The sequence below is a fragment of the Triturus cristatus genome, chromosome 4_2 (genome assembly GCF_964204655.1).
Source record: "Triturus cristatus chromosome 4_2, aTriCri1.1, whole genome shotgun sequence".
Lineage (NCBI taxonomy): Eukaryota > Metazoa > Chordata > Amphibia > Caudata > Salamandridae > Triturus > Triturus cristatus.
The window spans coordinates 889760952-889781410 of NC_140586.1; the positions used below are offsets into that span (position 1 = coordinate 889760952).

Consider the following 20459-nt stretch of genomic DNA (forward strand, 5'->3'; position numbering starts at 1 on the left):
ACGTACTGCGCAAAATTTATTACTTGAACCTCCCACTTTGAAGAAGGAAAGATCGATGACCCAATCCTTTACAAGCAACGCGGCGAGAATCTGGAACTCAGCCTCAGCTCCGGACCACCCCCTCCCTCTTCCCAGTCCTTCAAAACTGACCTCAAAGTTCTCCTCCTGCAAAGACACTTCCAAACTTAATTCACACCCTCTCTATTGTCTGAAGGAAGTCTTTACATTATAGGAAGTTATGTTCTCCAAATCTCCATGCCCGTAGAAGTGCCTTCCCAGTGTGTTCCTGTGTTTTGAGTGTCTGCCATTTATTGTACTTTTATACCTCTACTTGTACTTTGTACTCTTTTGTAACTTGCACACATGTCACTTTTCCTCTTGTAACGTATTGTTTGCTACCTCTTGTATTTTGTTTGCTTTTGATACATGCACAATTACCACCATTGCCTCATGTAACGTAACGTTTGCTCTTGTTTTCAGAGTGTCTGCCATTTATTGCAGTATTTTACCTCATGTGACATCCATCAGAGAGCTGCGTGAATAATTACCTGGTAATCCCCTCAGCACAATGCAAACATGCACATACATGACACTGTTCAGGGATCTATCATCTACAGCTGACATTAAATTACCATTCATCATGGTCCTGAGGATATTTAATATTGCCCCATCTTGCGCATTGACATCATTACGCTGTTGCCCTCACTCAGGCACCGACACCCTTCGTAGCGTTTCTTTCATACTCTGTACTGTAACATGTTACACGACCTTTTCCTGTCTCTCTGAGCAAAGTACATTCTGAGACCCGGCTCGAAGCAACTAATCCCCGAGATAACCATCTATTGACCCTTGGTGATCCTTCTCTGCCTCTTCAATTGTTTTACGAATCACCATCTGCAACACGCAAACACGTCCTGTTGTAAATTAATTTAACTAAGGAATGCCCATGCCACCTGACCTATAGGGTCAGGTAGAGAACACGACCCTAGGGAAGGAATTTCTATTACCCATTATCCTGTATCTTGTACAAAGAATGTTTTCTAGTGGATGATTTGTTCGTTTTATTGCACATTGAGGGGGTTGTTGCTTTAGGGGATTCAAGCGCTACAAAAGACTGTGAGCCACGGATTGAAGTGGCAGTCTCCTGAGAACCTACCACTGATGTACTTCTAGGACAACTGTACCTAGCTGCAGCTAATAAACTGAAGTTCCTATGCCAACAGAGTGTTCCGTGTCTCTGTACATTTGGAAGGCGAACTCAGAAGATTTCAGGCGTACCCTGCGCCGCCAGGCTTAACTCAGCCCGGTTCTTCAATTGGTGCCCTCTGTGAGGCTGCTTCAGAGGTCGTGGGTTCAGCCCGAGGATCGTGAGGAGCCCCGCAAGGAAATTCCGGAGGACGCGCACCACGTGATCGACCCCTGCATGTCGTAAGCGGACCGAAGGTCTTTACCGTGTGGCTTCTCCCTTCCAACGGCTGCGAAGACCTGCTGCCCTGACTGCTTCCACGCTTTGGCTCCCTTGGTGATTGGTATTCCGAGACATTAGACGGACCTCTGTTGGTGTAAGAAAACATCTGGTTAAGTTAAGTATAGTGGCCACTCCTTTGTCTTTGTTTTGTCTTTGTTCGACTTTTGCAAAAGCCGAAACCGAGGGGTGAGTGCAGTTTTTGTACTATAAAGTGACTAATTAACCCCTTTAAGTTTGTAAAGAAACTAGTGTGGTAGCGATGCCGGGTTTCAGTAAGTTTTGAAGATGGTTTTGTTGTAGTCGCGATAGGGATTCCCGACTGGAGGACTCTTGTCAAATTCCTCCGGCCGGAACTCCCACTTATGAAGTATATTCTAAGCATGGTATTGGCCCCATAGCCTTTAATGAGGCGTGGATTCGCTATACTAGGAAAAATGGTGTTTTACGATGGCCGCAGAATGGCAGTTTTGAGCCCAATATCTTAGATAATTTGGAGGACACTTTGTTTAAACGAAAAGCCCGACCGGCTATGTTTGACTCTTTTCGATTATGGCGTAAGGAGGCCAAACAGAAAGAAATATAACAAGCTAAAAGAGATAGGAGGGATATGTCTATTTTACAAGCTGCGCAACAGTTTAGAAATAATGAAACCGATCATGCGATTGAGGACTCAGATAGGCAACATCGTATGGTGGTAGATAAATGTTAGCCAGTGTTGCCAACTTCCCCTACGGAGAAAAATGTGGACCCTGAGAAGGATCCTTTAATGTCCCATCTGTTGAGATTACCCCCGCCCTGTGCGCAGGGGGCTAATGTACCTTTTGGATTACCTCCTGCCCCGGGAGCGAATGCACCTTTATTATTAGCACCTGCCCCACCTGTTCCACCTGTTGTTCCACCTGTCGCTCCGCAATCGGTTCCTGCACCCCCATCACAGCCTTCTCCGGTATTATCGAGCTCTCCCTTACCTTCGTCTCCCTTCGTACCTGTTACTCCCTCTTCTGCCCCGCCTAATATTCTGTCTCCTGTCCTAATGACGAATTCTCCCTCCGCTCGGAGGCGAATGATTGATACCGTTTCTGGTCTTTGTCCCCTCTCTTTGGGACACTTCAAATGACCCCTGTTCCTCCTCGTAGACAAACTCGCAGTCAGCTCCCGGGTCCAGAGGAACGGGAAGTGCTAGCTCTTCTTGCCCAAAGGTGGATCACGAATGGCCCCCAGTATAGTGTGCAAGATATTATGGTCACCTTTCAACAGTGGGAGGCACCAACGCCGAGATATGTTTTTGATACTATGTGTAACATTTTAGGTCAAGAGTGGGAGGATATGGGATTGGGACCAGCCCCTCAGGGCCTGCTCGATGTTCAGGCCGAGTTTGATAAAGGGCTGATTGTGGGCGCAGAGGTTGAGGACGCGGTAAGAACGCTTGTCACATTTAGAATGATGTTTGCCTGCCGGTCTTTGCCAAAACGCGATTCCTCCGTCAGGCGAAAGTTAAAACACTATCCTATGAGAGAGGTTCCCCCAGTGTGGAGAGAGGAGGTTGCAGCTCAGGGTGCTAATCCTCTTATACCTGCCCACTTTCAACGTGTATGGGTACACGTTCCTTGGAAACGATCTGAGGTATTGGCCCTTAAACAGTCCTTACCGGACCCCCGTAAAAATCCTGCTGGGTACTACAAAGAGTTGTTCCAAACTGTCGATGCATGTATTATGAATTTGGCCGATATAGACATGCTAATGGGTAATGTGGTCCCACAACCGTTATGGGCTAGGATTCGGAAGGAGGACCATCACGGGGAACTGGGGGGTGATTGGGCTGCCATACTCGCCGCGGACAGACTCCAAGTGGGTGGTGCCAAACCTGAGGCTCTAATTACAGAACTCCCAGCTAGGATCATTGCCTTACTGAAAACTATGATGCCCCCTCTGCGAGTTAATTGGGATAAGTTCGCAGCTTGTAAGCAGAAAGCGGATGAAAACGTCTCTGATTTCTTCACTCGTTTTGAGGAGACGTTCATCGATCATAGTGGTCAGGATATGAGCACGGAAGGTGGCCAACGATTGTTTGTAGACAAATTTGTGTCAAATTTGGTTCCTGAAATATCTAATAAATTGAAGAATTCCGAAAGTGCGTGGGCGGTCTCCTCTTCGGCCCAGATATTGGCTACTGCTCAGTATTATGAAACTAGGGATAAAGAGGAAAGAGAGAAACTTGATAAAAAGACTAAAGAGCTGAAAACAAAAGTTCTTTTGCAACAAGCTTATCCTCCTCGCCCTGCCCAACGTGAATATCAGCCGTCTCCACAAATTCAGAGACAGTTGCAGAGGCCTGGGCCTTTCGTTCCCCGACCCCCACTGGGCCAAAATCAATGCGCTTACTGTAAAGAAGAAGGCCATTTAAAGTATAATTGCCCAGTTTTGTTACAGCGTACGAGCGGTATTCCCGGGTCACGAGGCCAGGGTGGTTATCAGTCAGCACCCAGAGGTAAAGGACGAGGTACGCCGCCTAATAACCAACGTTCCATGCCTCCTGGAAACTCCACGAATTATTTTGATCAGCAAAATGTTCAGTCTACCAATTATTACAATGATGATTATTATACCAAGGGTGAGAGTCAGAATTCCCAACCTACCTAGGACAGCCATGGACAAAGTAAGGGAGTAGTATCAGTTCCAGTGGACCAAAGCGGGCCTTATGTTGATGTGGTAGCACTAGGTGTTACAGAGCCATTCCTATTAGACACTGGTGCGACGAAGAGCTCTATGATTCACTCTAAACTCCCTGGGGCACCTTTGTCTGGCTGTAGAAATAATTCTGTAGGTTTTTCTGGCGCCCCAGTTCAAAACCCAGTTTCACGCCCTTTGCCCATTTCAATAGGTCCTTACAAATTGGAGGCCCCGCTCCTTTTAACAACTGGTTGTGGTGAAAATTTGTTGGGCTTGGATTTATTGAAGAGATTGTATGAGACATTACACTGTTCCCCTTCTGGTGTATGTCTTACCTTAGGTAAGAAATTGACCTCATCGATGTATTTGTCTAAAGATCAGCTTCCCCCTGAATTACAATCTCATCCCGCCACCCTCTGGGCCACCGGCCCCAATGATGTGGGCCTCCTGCGGATCCCTCCCTACATTGTAACCCTCAAGCCCAATATTACATTTCCTCGCATTACACAGTATAAAATTTCCAGTGACGGCGAAAAAGCTCTTATGACTATAGTTCATGATTTGGTACAAAACGGTGTGGTTGAAGAGACTAGGGGAAATGTATGCAATAGCCCTGTTCTGCCTGTTTTCAAACGAACCAGCCCCTCTCAGCCACCTGTCTATCGTTTTGTGATTGATCTCAGAGAGGTCAACAAGATTGTGGTACCTCAATTCCCTGTTGTCCCGGATATTAATGACCTGTTGACAATGATACCAGCCTCAGCTTCCTGGTTTTCAGTCATTGACCTCAAAAATGCTTTCTTCAGCATTCCCATTGCTGCGGAAAGTAGGGATATTTTTGGCTTCTCCTTAGCAGGCCGAAGCTTCCGGTTCAAGCGAGCTCCTCAAGGTTATTGCGAAAGCCCGTCGATTTATAGTCAAGCATTAAAATCACAGCTCAATACTTTGTGTTTACCACCAGGGGCCACTCTCATTCAATATGTGGATGACCTGTTGGTTTCAGCAGATTCTGAAGACACTTGTAAAAAGGCTACCATTTCACTGTTACGCCACTTATCTGACCACAACCACAAGGTTTCACCATCAAAATTGCAATATTGCTGCCAAGAGGTTACCTACCTAGGTCATCTCTTGTCAAAGGAGGGACGACGATTGACCCCAGAACGTATCCAAGCAATTGCCCAAATGCCTATTCCATGTACGCAAAGAGAGGTGCGTGCCTTTTTAGGTATTACCTCTTATTGTAGACAATGGATCCCCAATTTTTCCCTTCTGGCGAAACCCTTGTTGGTACTCACTCTTAAAGATACACCAGACCCGCTTTCATGGACTGCGGAATGTCAGAAAAGTTTCACTGATTTACGCACTGCCTTGTGTTCTGCCCCTGTGTTAGGTACTCCTGATTACAGTAAGCCTTTCACACTCTATGTTCATGAGAAAGAAGGTTGCGCATTATCAGTTTAGTTTTAACGCAACGATTTGGGGACAAGCAACGTCCCTGTGCCTATTTTTCGGCCACGTTAGATCCAGTGGCCAAGGCATTACCTAGCTGTTTGAGGGCTACAGCAGCAGCGGCAGTTTCCATTCGCCAGTCTGCTGGATTGGTATTAGATAATACCCTTATTGTCATGGTGCCGCATGCAGTAGACACCCTCCTAAATAGAACAAAGACTCAACACCTCACGTGTGCACGCCTTTCGGGGTACGAATTGATGCTCTTGACTAGCCACATACACATTAAGCAATGTAATGCCCTGAACCCGGAAACATTACTCCCAATTCCAGTAGAAAATGGCACTCAGGAGCAGCACGATTGTTTCCTCCGCACGGAGGAAGAGACAAGAGGCAGAGTTGAGTTAAAGGACACTTCACTCCCGGACCCGGATGGGATCCTATGGGAGGACGGTTCTTGTTTTAAGCTTCCCAATGGTGAAACGACCTCAGCCTATGCAGTCACTACCTTATACACTGTTGTGGAAACAGCGCGTATTATACATAACTCAGCCCAGGCAGCTGAATTGATAGCACGGACTAGAGCTTGTGTGTTGGCTGAAGGAAAAAGGGTGAATGTGTATACTGATAGTCAGTATGCGTTTGGAGTGGCCCATAGTTTTGGCCGCCTGTGGAAGGAAAGGGGGTTTCTCACATCCCATGGCGCTAAGATACAGCATGGCCAATTGGTAAATGACCTTCTTGAATCACTCACCTTTCCCACTCAGATAGCGATTGTGAAGTGTAGTGCACATAAGAAGATCACTGATGATGTAGGTCAAGGAAATGCTTTCGCAGACCAGATAGCGAAAGAGACAGCTAGAGACACTACAAGCCGCATGTATGTTGCGGGCTCTGCTAGATGGGTGGTACAAGGAGGGATGTGTGAGAATTCTGTGGATAGTGTGAAAATGATCCAGGCAGAGGCCACAGAGAAAGAATTGAGTACGTGGAAAGAAAGTATAGGAAGATTGGATGTGACAGGGTAGTGGACAGACTTGTCAGAACATCAACGCTGGTTGTTACCAGATGCTTATGTACTCCCAGTAGTTACCATGGCACATGGTCCAGCCCACATTAGCGCTAAAGGTATATGCAAACTTCTGGCTCCGGTATGGCAGAATGTGAGGATCCCTAAATGTGCAGACAATCTGGTTAAGCATTGTATTGTATGCTTGATGCATAAACCGGGGAAGGGAACACCAACACCGGCAGGCCACTTTGCTCCCCCAGCTTACCCTTTTGAGTTTTTGGAAATAGATTACATTCACATGGAACGATGTAACAATCTGAAGTATGTTCTTGTTGTGGTATGTGCCTTCTCCCGATGGATAGAGGCCTATCCCCTGAAAGATAATACTGCTCTATCCACGGCAAAAGTTCTTTTGAAGGAGGTTTTGCCGAGATTTGGGTTACCCAGAATTATTTGGAGTGACAACGGAAGTGAATTTGTGGGTCAGATCATGCAGAAAGTATGTACAGGCCTTGGCATTAAACAAAAGTTCCACACAGCAAACCATCCTCAGTCAGCAGGTTTGGTGGAATGCTATAATGGCACCCTTAAGCTTAAACTTGCGAAAATACAAGCCAGCACGGGTCTTGCCTGGCCTGATGCCTTGCCCTTGGCTCTCTTATCCACCAGAACAACCACCCATTCCCGTATGGGGCTTAGTCCTTATGAGGTTGTCTTTGGACGCCCTGCAAATGTTTGGGGAGTCCCAAGGCCAAAGAAATACTCAGAGTTAGAACACCCATTGGTGATTGACTATTTGCATGATCTCACCACTAAGTTACGTGTCCTTCACCAACAGGTATAAGATACTTTGCCTCAGGCTTCAACGGATCCTGGTCACACCATACGGCCAGGAGACTGGGTCTGCGTTAAAAACTTCCAGAGGTCGAGGAACTTGGAACCTCGCTGGAGAGAACCTCGTCAAGTACTTCTAATGACGCGTACTGCAGTGAAGGTGGTCGGCAAAAAAGAACTGGGTACATGGGGTACATTGCAAGAAAGTGCCCCTACCATTGCCTTATGATGAGTGGGTTCATAAACGAATTAGCGATTCTGAAAGCGAAAGAATACCAAGATTTGGACTATTTAGCGATGCACGCCTAGACTTTGCCAGAGCAGAAAAGGACGACGACATGGTCCTCCAAACAGCTATACCACCGGCAGTGAAATTGGACACTACTAAACCACATCTCCTTTTCCAAGAACAGACTGTACCTGGTTCCCAGAGGTACGATTTGAGGCCCAGACTAAACAAAAATACCTCAATAGTGCCTCGTTGACTTTGTCTTTATCCCGATTTCCACATGTTGCAGGGCCGTGATCGTAGTCTCAGAATTGTGACCCAAGGTGTGGCTCTAGGCCTGTGGGACTTGTAGGAAAATAAAAGAACTACAGACAATCACAGCTGAGTGAAGCAACCTCCCATCACGGGCAATATTTAGAGCTGGAAATGACTGTTCAAAAGGGAATGGACAAGATACAAACAATGAGCACGAAGCATTGTAAATTATTGCATAATCGTTTTGTAGTGGCTTTAATAATATTGATTTTAATGTGTATTATATTGTCTTGCATAGGATGGGGACTACATGTAATTTTTACGCAGCCTATTCCCAAAGTTACCGTTGAAATGCATACACATGTCGCTCTACCACCTCATGTTGAGTCAAGAAGGAGTGAATTCCGTAACAAGTAACAACATATTTGTTTCCATGCTACACCAACATCAATTGGCTACTAATGCGACGAACTGTTGGGTTTGTGGTCTTCTGCCAAGTTCGGTGAATACTGGAATACCATACATTACCCTTCCTTTTACATTTAATGGCTCTTGTAGTGCATGGTGGGAGTTGAGTGCCAGTTGGGTATTTTCTGGAGATGGCGATACCCGAGAAGTAAGGAGCTTGGGAGTACGTCTATACCATTTATGTTGGCAGGACAGAAAAAGGATATATGGGACGAATAGTGAGAAGTCAGAATATGTTGATCGCCAAACCAGATCTACGGATTTGTATTTCCTACCCTCTAATAAAACCTCTCGAAAAGAACAAACTTTTCTAGTGGTACCTGGACAAGCACCATTCTGTATTAGGAAAGGAGGGTTAGAATATAAAGGTACAAGCAATTGGCAACATATTGTGACCTTGAATGGGACAGATTGGCCTCGCATGGTTCCCTCACGTAATACATACTTCGTGTGTGGAAATAAGGCTTACACTTCTCTACCTGGTAATTGGAGAGGCACTTGTTATATCGCTTGGTTGTTGCCCCCTACATATATAGCATATGCCAAGCATCATTTACAGAAAAGAAGGGTGGTGTCTGACCAGGATACGTCAGGACAAGGAGTCGGGGATGTCTTAAAAGGACTCCTTCTATTCTGGGGCCCAATAGCCAACAGTAGAGACATAAGACAACTAATTTGAGTTGTAGAAGCCACTGTCAATGAAACAGCTGGAGCTTTGAGTAACCTCACTGCAGAACTCGTTGCTGACCGCCTTGTCATGCTTCAGAACAGGATGGTATTAGATATTATCCTTGCTGACCGTGGGGACGTATGCAGATTGATCGGATCTAGCTGTTGCATTTTTATTCCAGACAACGCCCCTACAGTATACCAAGCCATCTCTAAACTACATAAGATCGCTGAGTCTGTTCACCAGGATGAAGGGAATTGGTCTCTGATGGGATGGTTTGGGGGACTACTGTCTATATGGGAATTGAAGATTCTTACATTTGTCGGAGCGACTTTGGCTATTCTCTTCTCATGTTGCCTTTGTCTACAATGTGGTCCCGCTATATGCGGGCTCTGCACCACCCTGTGTGTTCCAAATTCGGTATCCCAGAAAGCAGAGAAAACGAAGATAATGCTGCAACAACAGCTTGTAGATTTCATGGCTCTCGGTTTTTTGCCTGAGTAATGGCAAAAGGAGGGTCTGAGGAAATTTAATATTGCCCCATCTTGCGCATTGACACCATTACGCTGTTGCCCTCACTCAGGCACCGACAACCTTCGTAGCGTTTCTTTCATACTCTGTACATGATACACGACCTTTTCCTGTCTCTCTGAGCAAAGTACATTCTGAGACCCGGCTCGAAGCAACTAATCCCAGAGATAACCATCTATTGGCCCTTGGTGATCCTTCTCTGCCTCTCAATTGTTTTATGAATCACCATCTGCAACACACAAACATGTCCTGTTGTAAATTAATTTAACTAAGGAATGCCCATGCCACCTGACCTATAGGGTCAGGTAGAGAACACGACCCTAGGGAAGGAATTTCTATTACCCATTATCCTGTATCTTGTACAAAGAATGTTTTCTAGTGGATGATTTGTTCGTTTTATTGCACATTGAGGGGGTTGTTGCTTTAGGGGATTCAAGCGCTACAAAAGACTGTGAGCCACGGATTGAAGTGGTAGTCTCCTGAGAACCTACCACTGATGTACTTCTAGGACAACTGTACCTAGCTGCAGCTAATAAATTGAAGTTCCTATGCCAACAGAGTGTTCCGTGTCTCTGTACATTTGGAAGGCGAACTCAGAAGATTTCAGGCGTACCCTGCGCCGCCAGGCTTAACTCAGCCCGGTTCTTCAGTCCCCCCATTAAAGCAGTGCACTTTGTGATCTGCATGGTACATGTTCTTTGCAGCAGGCACATTAACCCTCTGTGCTATCTTTCCAGGAGTCAACCCTTCCACTACACAAAACTCCATCTCTCTCTAGGAAGAACATTAATCACCAAAGTTATCATGACATTTTAATTGTTTCTGAAAATTGCTGGAGGCCAGGAAGGAGGCAGCAAGTTTTTTTCAAACCATAATATACTTGCAAACACTACACACCCACCCGAAATAGGTACCCAGTGAGGTCACACCGTTCGCATCGCCCTAACCTGCTCAAGGTTCATATGACCTCAGTGACAGAGTCACAGCGACTGGATCACTGTTGCTCTAGGGTGTGCTGCTTCGTAGGCCTGCCCGCAAGACTGGAGATGAACTTCAGTATGGATTGTGGTTGACAGGCCTTCAAGGATAACCCACAATTGACACCACTAGGCTACACCTGCTTGTGCTAAGACATCAAGCCTTCTAAGGTCTAGTGGGGCCTTCTACGGTCTAGCATGGGAATGTGCTCCCTCAGTACAGTGGTGTGGTGGACTGGTCATGAAGGCTGAACCCGGTTCCCCAGTTCCAAATTCGACAGCTCTGGCCATAGTGCCACATCCTCACTGAACACCATACTTGCCCACTGAGAGAAACTCACACTGCCTTCAGCTATAACCTAATTGTGCCCGCTATAAACACTTGGATGTGGCTCAATTCAAATTATGCACTTGATAGGAGTAATATGCTGCCTAAAAAATAAATAAAAGCAACCACTCATAGGGAATGCAAAGCATGTGAAATGTAAGCAGAAATAACATGGTTACCCGATTTCTCACTCACTATTCAGAAATCAGCGAGTGGTTTCACCTGAAAAGTTATGGACATGACTAGAGGGCCCTGAAGGGAACCGTTTCACTGTCCATTGCTTATATCCTTACAAAACGTAAGCAGTATGGTATAAAAAGACCACATCCATAAACACAGAGCCATGGTACACATTGTGTTTTTCAATCCACCCATCAACCAGGTATTGCAGTACCTCCAGGAATGGTAAACTTTCCCACCTGGGGACAACACTGCTGTTCGAAGAAAGACGAGAAAACGAAAGTAGCGCTTCACTGGCAAACTCTGTGATGCTGGTGTATTTGGATGTAAATAAAACCAATCTGGCCACTTTGCAACCCCTCTGTCTTGCTTTATTTAGTTATGTATGTATTTTTCACATTTAAAACCTTCTATTTCTCTCCTGCTGCACTTTGGAATAGAACATTTCAGAAGCAGGGCATTTCTCGGAAGAGCGTTTTGCATTTTTTTGGATCCATTTCACAGGGAAGCAACAAAACGAAATAACTACAGCAAGCCCAGCCTTATCTGAATACCTTTGTCCTCCCCCCACCCTAACTAACCCACCGATCCCGAAATCCCCCCTCCCAAGCCCCAAAACTCACCTTTCCTCTCCGATCTCGGAAGAGCGTTTTGCATTTTTCGGATCCATTTCACAGGGAAGCAACTAAAAGAAATAACTACAGCAAGCCCAGCCTTATCTAAATACCTTTGTCCTCCCCCCACCCTAACTAACCCACCGATCACGAAATACCCCCCTCCCCAGCCCCAAAACTCACCTTTCCTCTCCGACGCGCAGGAAGCAAATGGCTTCCTGCGCGACGGAGAACAAAGGGGAAACCTCCAATGACGTCAGCGCGAGCCTTATTTATGATATAAAAACAAAAACATAAAAAAGGCATTGCCTTTTACAATAGCAGTAGCTCAAACTCGCATAAATGCGAGCTCTATTGCATTGCAAATGCATGTTCAAATATACTAGAGATAGCAACGCCACATGAACGCAGAGCTTGCTAGCTCTTCTGTCTTACTTTACTATCAAGTGGATCTCAATCAGATCCTCCAAAAATTACAATAACATGAGTTGATTATTATTTATTTTTCTGGATCTACCCATCAAGCCCTCAGTCAGCCGGTCGACCCAGCCTGCCACACCAGCCAGCCTAGCCTCCTGTCCCGGCCATCTCACTCGGCCTACTAGCCCAGGGGGTACTAGGCACGGCTTATCTTTTCAGCCTCCCCGGTCTGTCCAGCTCCGCCCTCACTCCAGCAGCCAACCAGCCCAGCCGAACTGCGGGGGACCAGCCCGCAGTCAGCCATTAGCCAGTCAGCCATGAGCCGGTCAGACCTAGGAGGGGTTTGCCAGACAGGGGGACGGACGACTTCGGCTTCCAGCCATGCCGTTCGGGCCCGCCCTTCGGCTGAGGTCGTCAGCCTGGCCGTGAGTCGGTATGGCTGAGCCGCTCCGCAGTCCAGCCGTCCAGCCACTAAAAACGTATGACGTTTCCGTCATCGTGCTGGCGTGTTTCATTGCCACACAACGTGCAATGATTACATCCAAGCAGAGCGTCCTCCCTCTAGCGACCACCAAGTGAACTACAATTGATCGGTACAAATACTTCAACAAGCTGTTGTAAAGCAAATGTATGTTCTAGTTAAGATTCCAACGCCACGTGACCGCTGAGCTTTCTAATTCTTCTGTATTACTCTACTATCAAGTGGATCTCAAGCAGATCCTCCAACAATTGTATTAACAGAGTCACTTTTTTTTTTTTTCTTTCTTTGTCAGGGTGTCATTTCTGGTTCAGATACATCAATCGTCACCTTCCACAACACCCTTGTTGCTCGTCAGTCGTTGGTAACAAACTTGGCAACAAGTGCGCAAGCTATCCCGTTGACCTTTAACCTGTGAAGGGAAAAGGTCACGTTAGTCAAATACATACAGTAAATTTTTACATTTACTCCACCTGTCTTCATCTTTCCTCTCCTCTCTCCTGTTGCCAGACTGGTTCCTGGATTGAAGGGAAGAAAAAAAGAAAAACAGTTTAGTGGCCCCTCCAGGGCCCCTCCCTCTTTTAAGGGTTTGGGGGCTCTTTTGGGTCCGCTGTCTTCGCCGTCGTTGCCTGAGCCTTCCAGGGCCCCTCCCCGTGTAAGGGTACAAAGGGACCCCTTTGGGTCCTCAGGTTTCGTCGTCGCTGTCTCCATCTGATCTGTCCAGTGCTGCGTAGTCTCGCAGGAGGCTGTGGATCATCTTACGGCATGCCAGGGTCGATGTTTCCTTTTTCCCTACTACCAGGCGGTTTCTGGAAAACAAGAGAACATCTTTAAAGCAGCACAGGAGCCTCCAGCAACCCTGGAGGTCCCCTAGTGCATGTGTCCCTGGGAACAGTCCATACATCACAGAGTCAGCGGTGATGCAGGTCGTAGGTATCCAGGCCCTAAGCTCCGTGCCTAGGGCCTTCAGCAGGTCCTGCGCGTACGTGCACTCCCAGAAGAGATGATATGTCGTCTCGTCCACGGTGCATCCTCTCGGGCAGGACTTGTATCGGTTGAGCCCCCTTGCGTGCATGAAGGCTCTCACGGGAAGTCCACCTTGAATGGCCATCCAGGCGATGTCCTTGTGTTGGTTCGTCAGGCGCTTGGATGCGACGTTTCCCCATACGTGGTCTGCTGTGGCTGAGGGGAGGGCGCCGATTGGTTCACTGATCTCTCTTGCGCGTATCAGGCGTTGGAGAAGTTTTGGAGTCCACATGACGGGGCGAACTGCCACGCAGTCATGCTCTCGCACAAACTTCTTCACTTCCTTGTAGAACCACAGGGTCTCCCAGTTGTATGGGACGGCACTCACCCACTCTGCCCATCCAAGGCGCCTCCATGTTGGCAGTAGGAAGAAGCGTGCCATCAGAAAGCCGGCGTGACTCTCATCTTTGGACCTCAGGGTGTTCCTCACGCAGTGGCACACGAAGGTCCCTCTCGGAATGGTGGCGATGTCTGGCACTCCTTTGCCTCCCTTGTCGTGGGTCTTGAACATCACCGCTCTCTTCACTCTGTCCATCTTCGAGCTCCAGATGAAGTAGAAGATCATTCTCGTGATGGCCTTAGCTGTTCTGGTCTGCACTGGCCATACTTGAGCGACGTACTGGAGTACTGACAGGGTCTCGTTCCGCAGGACCAAAGACTTCCCTTCGATCGTCAGCTTCCGGAGGCTCCAGAGTCCCAGCTTCTGCCTTGTCTTTGCTAGTCGTTCTTCCCAGGTCTTCTCCGCTGCCCCGTCTCCGCCGAACCAGACTCCAAGGATCTTCAGGAAGTCCTGCTTGATGGGGAATGGCAGTGGGTCTCTGGTGGGGGTCCAGTGTCCGAGGAGCAGGGTTTCTGACTTGGCGCTGTTGATCTTTGCTCCAGACGCTTTTCCAAACTCGATACAAGTCCTCTCTAGCTCCTTTACAGACGGTCCATCTGCGCAGAATACGGAGACGTCGTCCATGTAGAGGGAGCACTTTACTTCTCCTTGTCCTCCGCTCCCTGGTATCCTCACTCCTCTGATGTCCCTGTTTTGCCGGATGCGTTCGGTGAGGAGTTCGATCACGCAGATGAACAGAAGGGGGGAGAGCGGGCAGCCCTGTCTTACCCCTGACAGAACGGGGAACGGGTCGGTTCTCCAGCCATTTACCAATGCCGTGCTGGAGATGTCCCTATACATTGTTTTCACCACGTCACAGAAGAAGTCGCCCAGTCCCAGCGCTCTGAGTGTCCGGTCCATGAACTCATGGGAGACGCGGTTGAACGCCTTTTCCTGGTCCAGGCTGACCAAGGCCGTTGGGACCTTGCGGCCCTTGACGTACTCGATCGTGTCCCGGACCAGGGCCAGACTGTCCGCGATCTGCTGTCCCGGTATCCCACAGGACTGGTCAGGGTGGACTATCTTCTCTATCACTTTCTTTCGGCGGTTGGCCATCACTTTTGCGAGAATCTTGTAGTCCACATTGAGGAGAGAGATGGGCCTCCAGTTCTTGATTTCTTCCCGTCTCTCCCTTCTGTTTGTACAAGAGTGTTCTCATACCCTCACGCAGGTATTGCGGCAAACTACCCTTGCCCACCACTTCCTCGTATAGGTCCAGCAAGTCCGGCCCGGTCAGGTCCCACAGTTCGACATAAAGTTCCACTGGGAGGCCGTCATTCCCGGGTGTCTTGCCTTTCTTGGAGGTCGTGGCGGCCAATGGCAGCTCTTCCAGGGTGAAGGGCGCGTTCAGGCCCTCTCTCTCTTCTGGACCCAGTGTCTTCGAGATGCTCCCTAGGAAACTGTTCGCCTGTTCTCTCTCTGACAACTTTGGTGAGTAGAGTTCGCCGTAAAAGTCAGTTACGACTTTCATGACTTCCTCCTTCTCCCCTTGGAGGTTGCCCTCCGAGTCCCGAAGCTCAACCAGCGGTGTGTGGGTCGAGTGAAGTTTCTTGAAGAAGAACGAGTTGCATTTCTCGTCCCTCTCTAGGTTCTCGGTTCTGGTCCGGAAGATGATTCCTCCCTAAAGTGCTCTGCGAGCTCCTTTTGGGTTTCCTCCAAGTCGTCACCCACGTCCCATCCCTCCAGCTCGAGTTCGTACAGTTGCTGCAGTTTGCTCTGCAGTGTCCTGAACGTCCTCTTCTTTTCCCGTGCAGCAGCTCTGCTTGCATCCTGGAAGAAGCTTCGGAACCTGTCCTTCACCCATTCCCACCACTCGCTGGCGGAGTGAAAGAGGTCCTTCATGTCCCTCCACTCTATGTACGCGGTTCTGAGGTTCGCCACTAACTCCTCGTTTTCCAGCAAAGAGCAGTTCAGTTTCCACGATCCTGGTCCGGCGGGGAACTTCCCTGTAAGTTCCCCCTCGAAACTGACTGCTCTGTGGTCAGAGAAGTGGACGGCGACCATGGAGCTTCGCCCAGGCTTTACTGTTGGGGAGGTGAATAGGAAGTCGATCCGTGAACGCACGGATCCGTCCGGCCTACTCCAGGAAAAGTTCCTGGCGTTCGGTCCCATGCACCCGATGGCATCATGGAGGGACGCCTCGCCTATCATCTCCACCAACAACCTGGACGTCACATCCATCCCTGCAGAGCCAGACCCACTGCGTCCATCCAGCTCTACTATGCAGTTGAAATCACCACCCATCAGAATGGTTCTGGAGGTCACGAGTTGCATCCTGAGCACCCTGAACGTCTCAAGTCGCTCATTCTTCTCTGGGGGGGCATAGACATTGATGAGCCTAACGGGCTCACCAGCCCACGAGCCGTCCACGGCCAGCATTCTGCCGTTGACCTGCTCGGTGACTTTGTCCACGGTGAAATGCCTTCCCTTGATCAGAATGGCCACTCCAGACGATTTGCAATCGTTTCCTCCAGACCAGAAAGATGGCCCGTGCGTCCACTGCCGTTCAAGCTGGCTGTACGACTTGGCGTACGGAATCCCGCTTTCCTGCAGAAAGCAGATATCTCGGTTCTGGGTGGCCAGGAAGCGCAACGTGCCGACCCGCCTGACCTGATCCTTCATGCTTCTGACGTTTAGGGTGAGCAATGATATCGCCATTACATCCAAGCAGAGCGTCCTCCCTCTAGGGACCACCAAGTGAACTACAATTGATCGGTACACCACGTGACCGCTGAGCTTTCTAATTCTTCTGTGTTACTTTACTATCAAGTGGATCTCAAGCAGATCCTCCAACAATTGTATTAACAGTCGCTTATCATAACTACACAAAGTGCAATGATCCACGACTTGCTCTGTGGAGCGTTTCGTTTCAATAGCTTTCTGGTTCTTCATATTACATGAAAGTAACGGCGACTAAACAAATTAATGACATGAATAAATGTAATGCAATATTACCAAAACATGTATACACATAAACATATTTCTGATTCTTAATGCTTAAAAAGGCTGTTTTTACTCATTGCAATGAAACGAAAGTGATCGTGGCTCTGTGGTGGCTTCTGGGTATGCAAATTACCCCCTAAAAAATAGCTGGTTGTTGTCAGGCAGTCTGCCCTCCAGTGACAGTAGATGGTACTGCGCCTGCGAATTGGCGAACACGTTTAATGCTGTCACACACACACACACACACACACACACACACACACTCTCTCTCTCTCTCTCTCTCTCTCGCTCTCTCGTGTCTAAACTATATGGGATTATTAACCAGAAGTCAAACAGAACACACACTAACCCCCCCCCCTTTTTTTTTTTTAAAGTGCAACAAAATCGGCATGGCTCCACGAGAAAAGTCTGCCATGAAATCCTGCTAGAAGTATAAGTGGAAAGAGGTACAGGAGACACACAATGGACTCCTTGTTGGACTGGGTTGTACTCTGCTGCTACAGATGGTGAAACACATCTGTGAAGCTGTGCTCCACGGAGCTGACATTTGTGTGCAGGCCAAGGAGCAGAATTCACAGGGAGGTAAACAGACAAGCATTTGCAATGCAATAGGTCTCGCATTTACGGAAGTTTAAGCTATTGGCATTGTAAATGACAATGTCTATCATTTTTGTTTTTTAATACATAAATAAAAGGCATTGTCATTTACAATGTCAATAGCTGAAACTCGCGTACATGCGAGACTATTACATTGCAAATGGTTACGTTTAGAACTGAGCGCAACGTCGCTTCAAGGACACCACTTGGTTTCTCTTTTTTTTTTTTTTACTTTATAGAATCAACTGATAGAATCAGAAACTTTCTCTAAAAGCAAAGCTTCAATCTTGGATAGGGTCTCATCCTGAGGAATGCAAGTATACAGCGATTCCACATCTTTTGATGTGGAATCGCTGTATACTTGCATTCCTCAGGATGAGACCCTATCCAAGATTGAAGCTCTGATTCTATCACTCCAGTATCTTTCATTATGAATTGTGCTCGGATTGCTATGAAAGAGAATTTTTTTAAGTTTGAGGAACAGCTGTTCTTACAAGTGTCCGGCACTTCTATGGGCAGTGTGTTCGCTCCAAGTTTAGAGAACCTCTATGTGCATAGCTTTGAACAAGAACACATTCTGGGCACTCTTAATCCATACAGACACCACATACGATGTTGGAGACGCTATATTGATGACGTCTTTGTCATATGGACAGGGTCGATGTCTTCCATCAACGACTTCCAGGGCTGGTTGAACACCCGTAATGCCTATCTTAGGTTCACGTGTGAGTTCAGTAAAGTAGGTTTGCCTTTCCTTGATGTCTTGATTTTTCCGGCTGAGGGAGGCTTCAGTACCGAACTCTACAAGAAATCCATGGCGAAAAACTCACTTTTGTTGTTTGACAGTTTCCATCCTTAATCTTTGCGTCAAAATTTGCCCTTTGGGCAATTTTTACACCTCAGGAGGAACTGTTCAATGATGGATAAATATCATGAACACGCCAAAGCACTAATGAATCAGCTTGTAACCAGACACTATCCCAAGAAATTGATGAAAAAATCTTTAAAACGTGCGGCGAACAACAATAGGGCTGCGTTGCTTAAACCTAAAAGCCCCAAAGAGGCGGTGAATAGGCTGACCTGTGTCAACACCTTTTGCAGTTTCTCCAATCAGATTAAGAAATGCATTTTGACGAATTGGAAGATATTAAACATTGGAACAACACCTCTACCACGTCCTCTGTTTGCTTTCAAACGCAGTACCAACATCAGGGATAGACTCATTCACACTCCCCCATTTGAGACCACCATGAACCACCAAGATACATTGTGGGGTCTACCGGCTGTACGTGGTCATTTTCCCTGCGGTAGCTGTGCTGCATGTGCACACACTGCACACACCACTGAGATTGACATTGGTACATCGAGACCGTGGATCCTGACTAATCACACAAACTGTAACAGTAGCAATTTAATCTACCTTATCACTTGCCCCTGTCCACTCCGGTACGTTGGAATGACGACACGGAGAGTAAAAACACGCATTTTAGAACACAAGAGTACTGTTCGTTGCAAGAAAACTTCTACTAAACTAACGCAACATTTTGTGACTGCACGCCATACTCCCCAAGACCTCAAATGGACAGTGCTAGAACATCCTTTCATTCCTGCACATTTGACAGATGTTTCTACCTTTCTGTTCAAGAAAGAACAGCATTGGGTTTACAGACTAGACACCCATCAGTCTGGTCTTAACGATGATATTCCCGTGGTCTCTTTATAGAACCATAACTCTTTACAGAACCATGTCCTGATGCAACCCTGCAGACAGTGTGACTCCCAATATAAGGTTATCTTGTTTTGAGTATGGTATACATAATACACGAAACCTTCTATTTGTGTTCCTATACTATTCTTCATACGATTAGCCTGTTTGTTTACTTTAGCCCTTTTTAGGACCATTTATTTCCACATGAGGCCCTTCAGTTATAGGGCAAGGCTCTTTTGCACAGAGGTATAGAGTTAGTGCCACTCTGCCGGGCTTGAATAATACGCGCCCTTCATTTTTATTGCGCATCATCCGTGCGCACATGCGCAGTACCTCCTATCCGGCGTAATGCGTGGGTGCTAGTGTGGCGCATGCGCTGAATGTAGTGTTCATGCCCCGCACATGCGCACTAACATCGGCACTATTGGGCATGCGCTACTACGCATCTTGAGCCTCACCGGATACCAATTTAGGAAGGATTATGAGGGGTATTTAAGAGCGTGTTTCTCGGGCAGCACTCACCTCCGGCAGCAGGCTCTCCGGGTCTAGAAGTACCGACAGATAGGTGAGTGCATTGATGCCCGCTTGACTCTTCACTATGTTACTAGGTTGTTCTAGGTCCCAGGAAATCGTGTTGGCTGTTGGTTGTTGGGCCATCTTTGTAGATAGTGATTTAGTGCGTTTAACCGCCATTCACTAACATTATGGTTCCATTATGCATTTCTTTACAAATATGACGAATATTGTGTTTAGTGCTAGTTGAGTTTATTTTATTTTATTTTTTCCTCCCTACACTTCCCGATGACTAGTGAACCATGCTTAGATACTAGGTGGTCACAGTGGTCTTTAACCATCATTAGCACAGTTGTTACAGTGCTTTTGCACCTTCTACTCACGATTGGGGGAGAAGGGTTGCTTGAGTATCAGTCTCATGACATATAGCTCTTCTGACCAAATCTATTGTGATGAACATTGAAAACACTTATATGTTTCTCTTCTATATGGGAACCCCTCCTTTCTATTGAAATTAATAGCTCCATACACACAGTTAGTCTCCCAGGATCGATACAAGCCGTTACTTTAACTAAGAGATGATCATGTTTTTGTGAGTTTTTATCTTTTCACACTCGCACTCTACAAATTGCGAATATGTTTTTTGTAGAACGTTGCTTCCCTCCTGAGCGGTTGCCAGGTAGAGGCGAGGTCCTGTACCCAGCCTT

At 47.2% G+C, this 20459-nt stretch overlaps 2 protein-coding genes across 2 annotated transcripts in view; both read right to left on the minus strand.

Annotated features, from left to right (window-relative positions):
- The window catches only part of LOC146835350 (uncharacterized), a 648392-nt gene that overhangs the window by 456478 nt on the left and 171455 nt on the right, over positions 1-20459 (minus strand). The gene's annotated exons all lie outside the window — the stretch shown is intronic.
- On the minus strand, positions 13272-14576 carry LOC146835351 (uncharacterized). The gene is made up of 2 exons (XM_085599980.1): positions 14422-14576; positions 13272-14319 (listed from the first exon to the last, which is right to left on the minus strand). Exons 1-2 carry the CDS (start codon positions 14574-14576, stop codon positions 13272-13274), a joined length of 1203 nt encoding a protein of 400 aa, XP_085456106.1.

Excerpts from the sequence above, each read along its gene's own strand:
- LOC146835351 (XM_085599980.1), bottom strand. The coding sequence starts at position 14,576 with ATGGACGACGTCTCCGTATTCTGCGCAGATGGACCGTCTGTAAAGGAG. Across the intron at positions 14,320-14,421 it reads ACCCCCACCAGAGACCCACT|GCAGAAGCTGGGACTCTGGA; the intron begins GCCATTCCCCAT and ends AGCAAAGACAAG.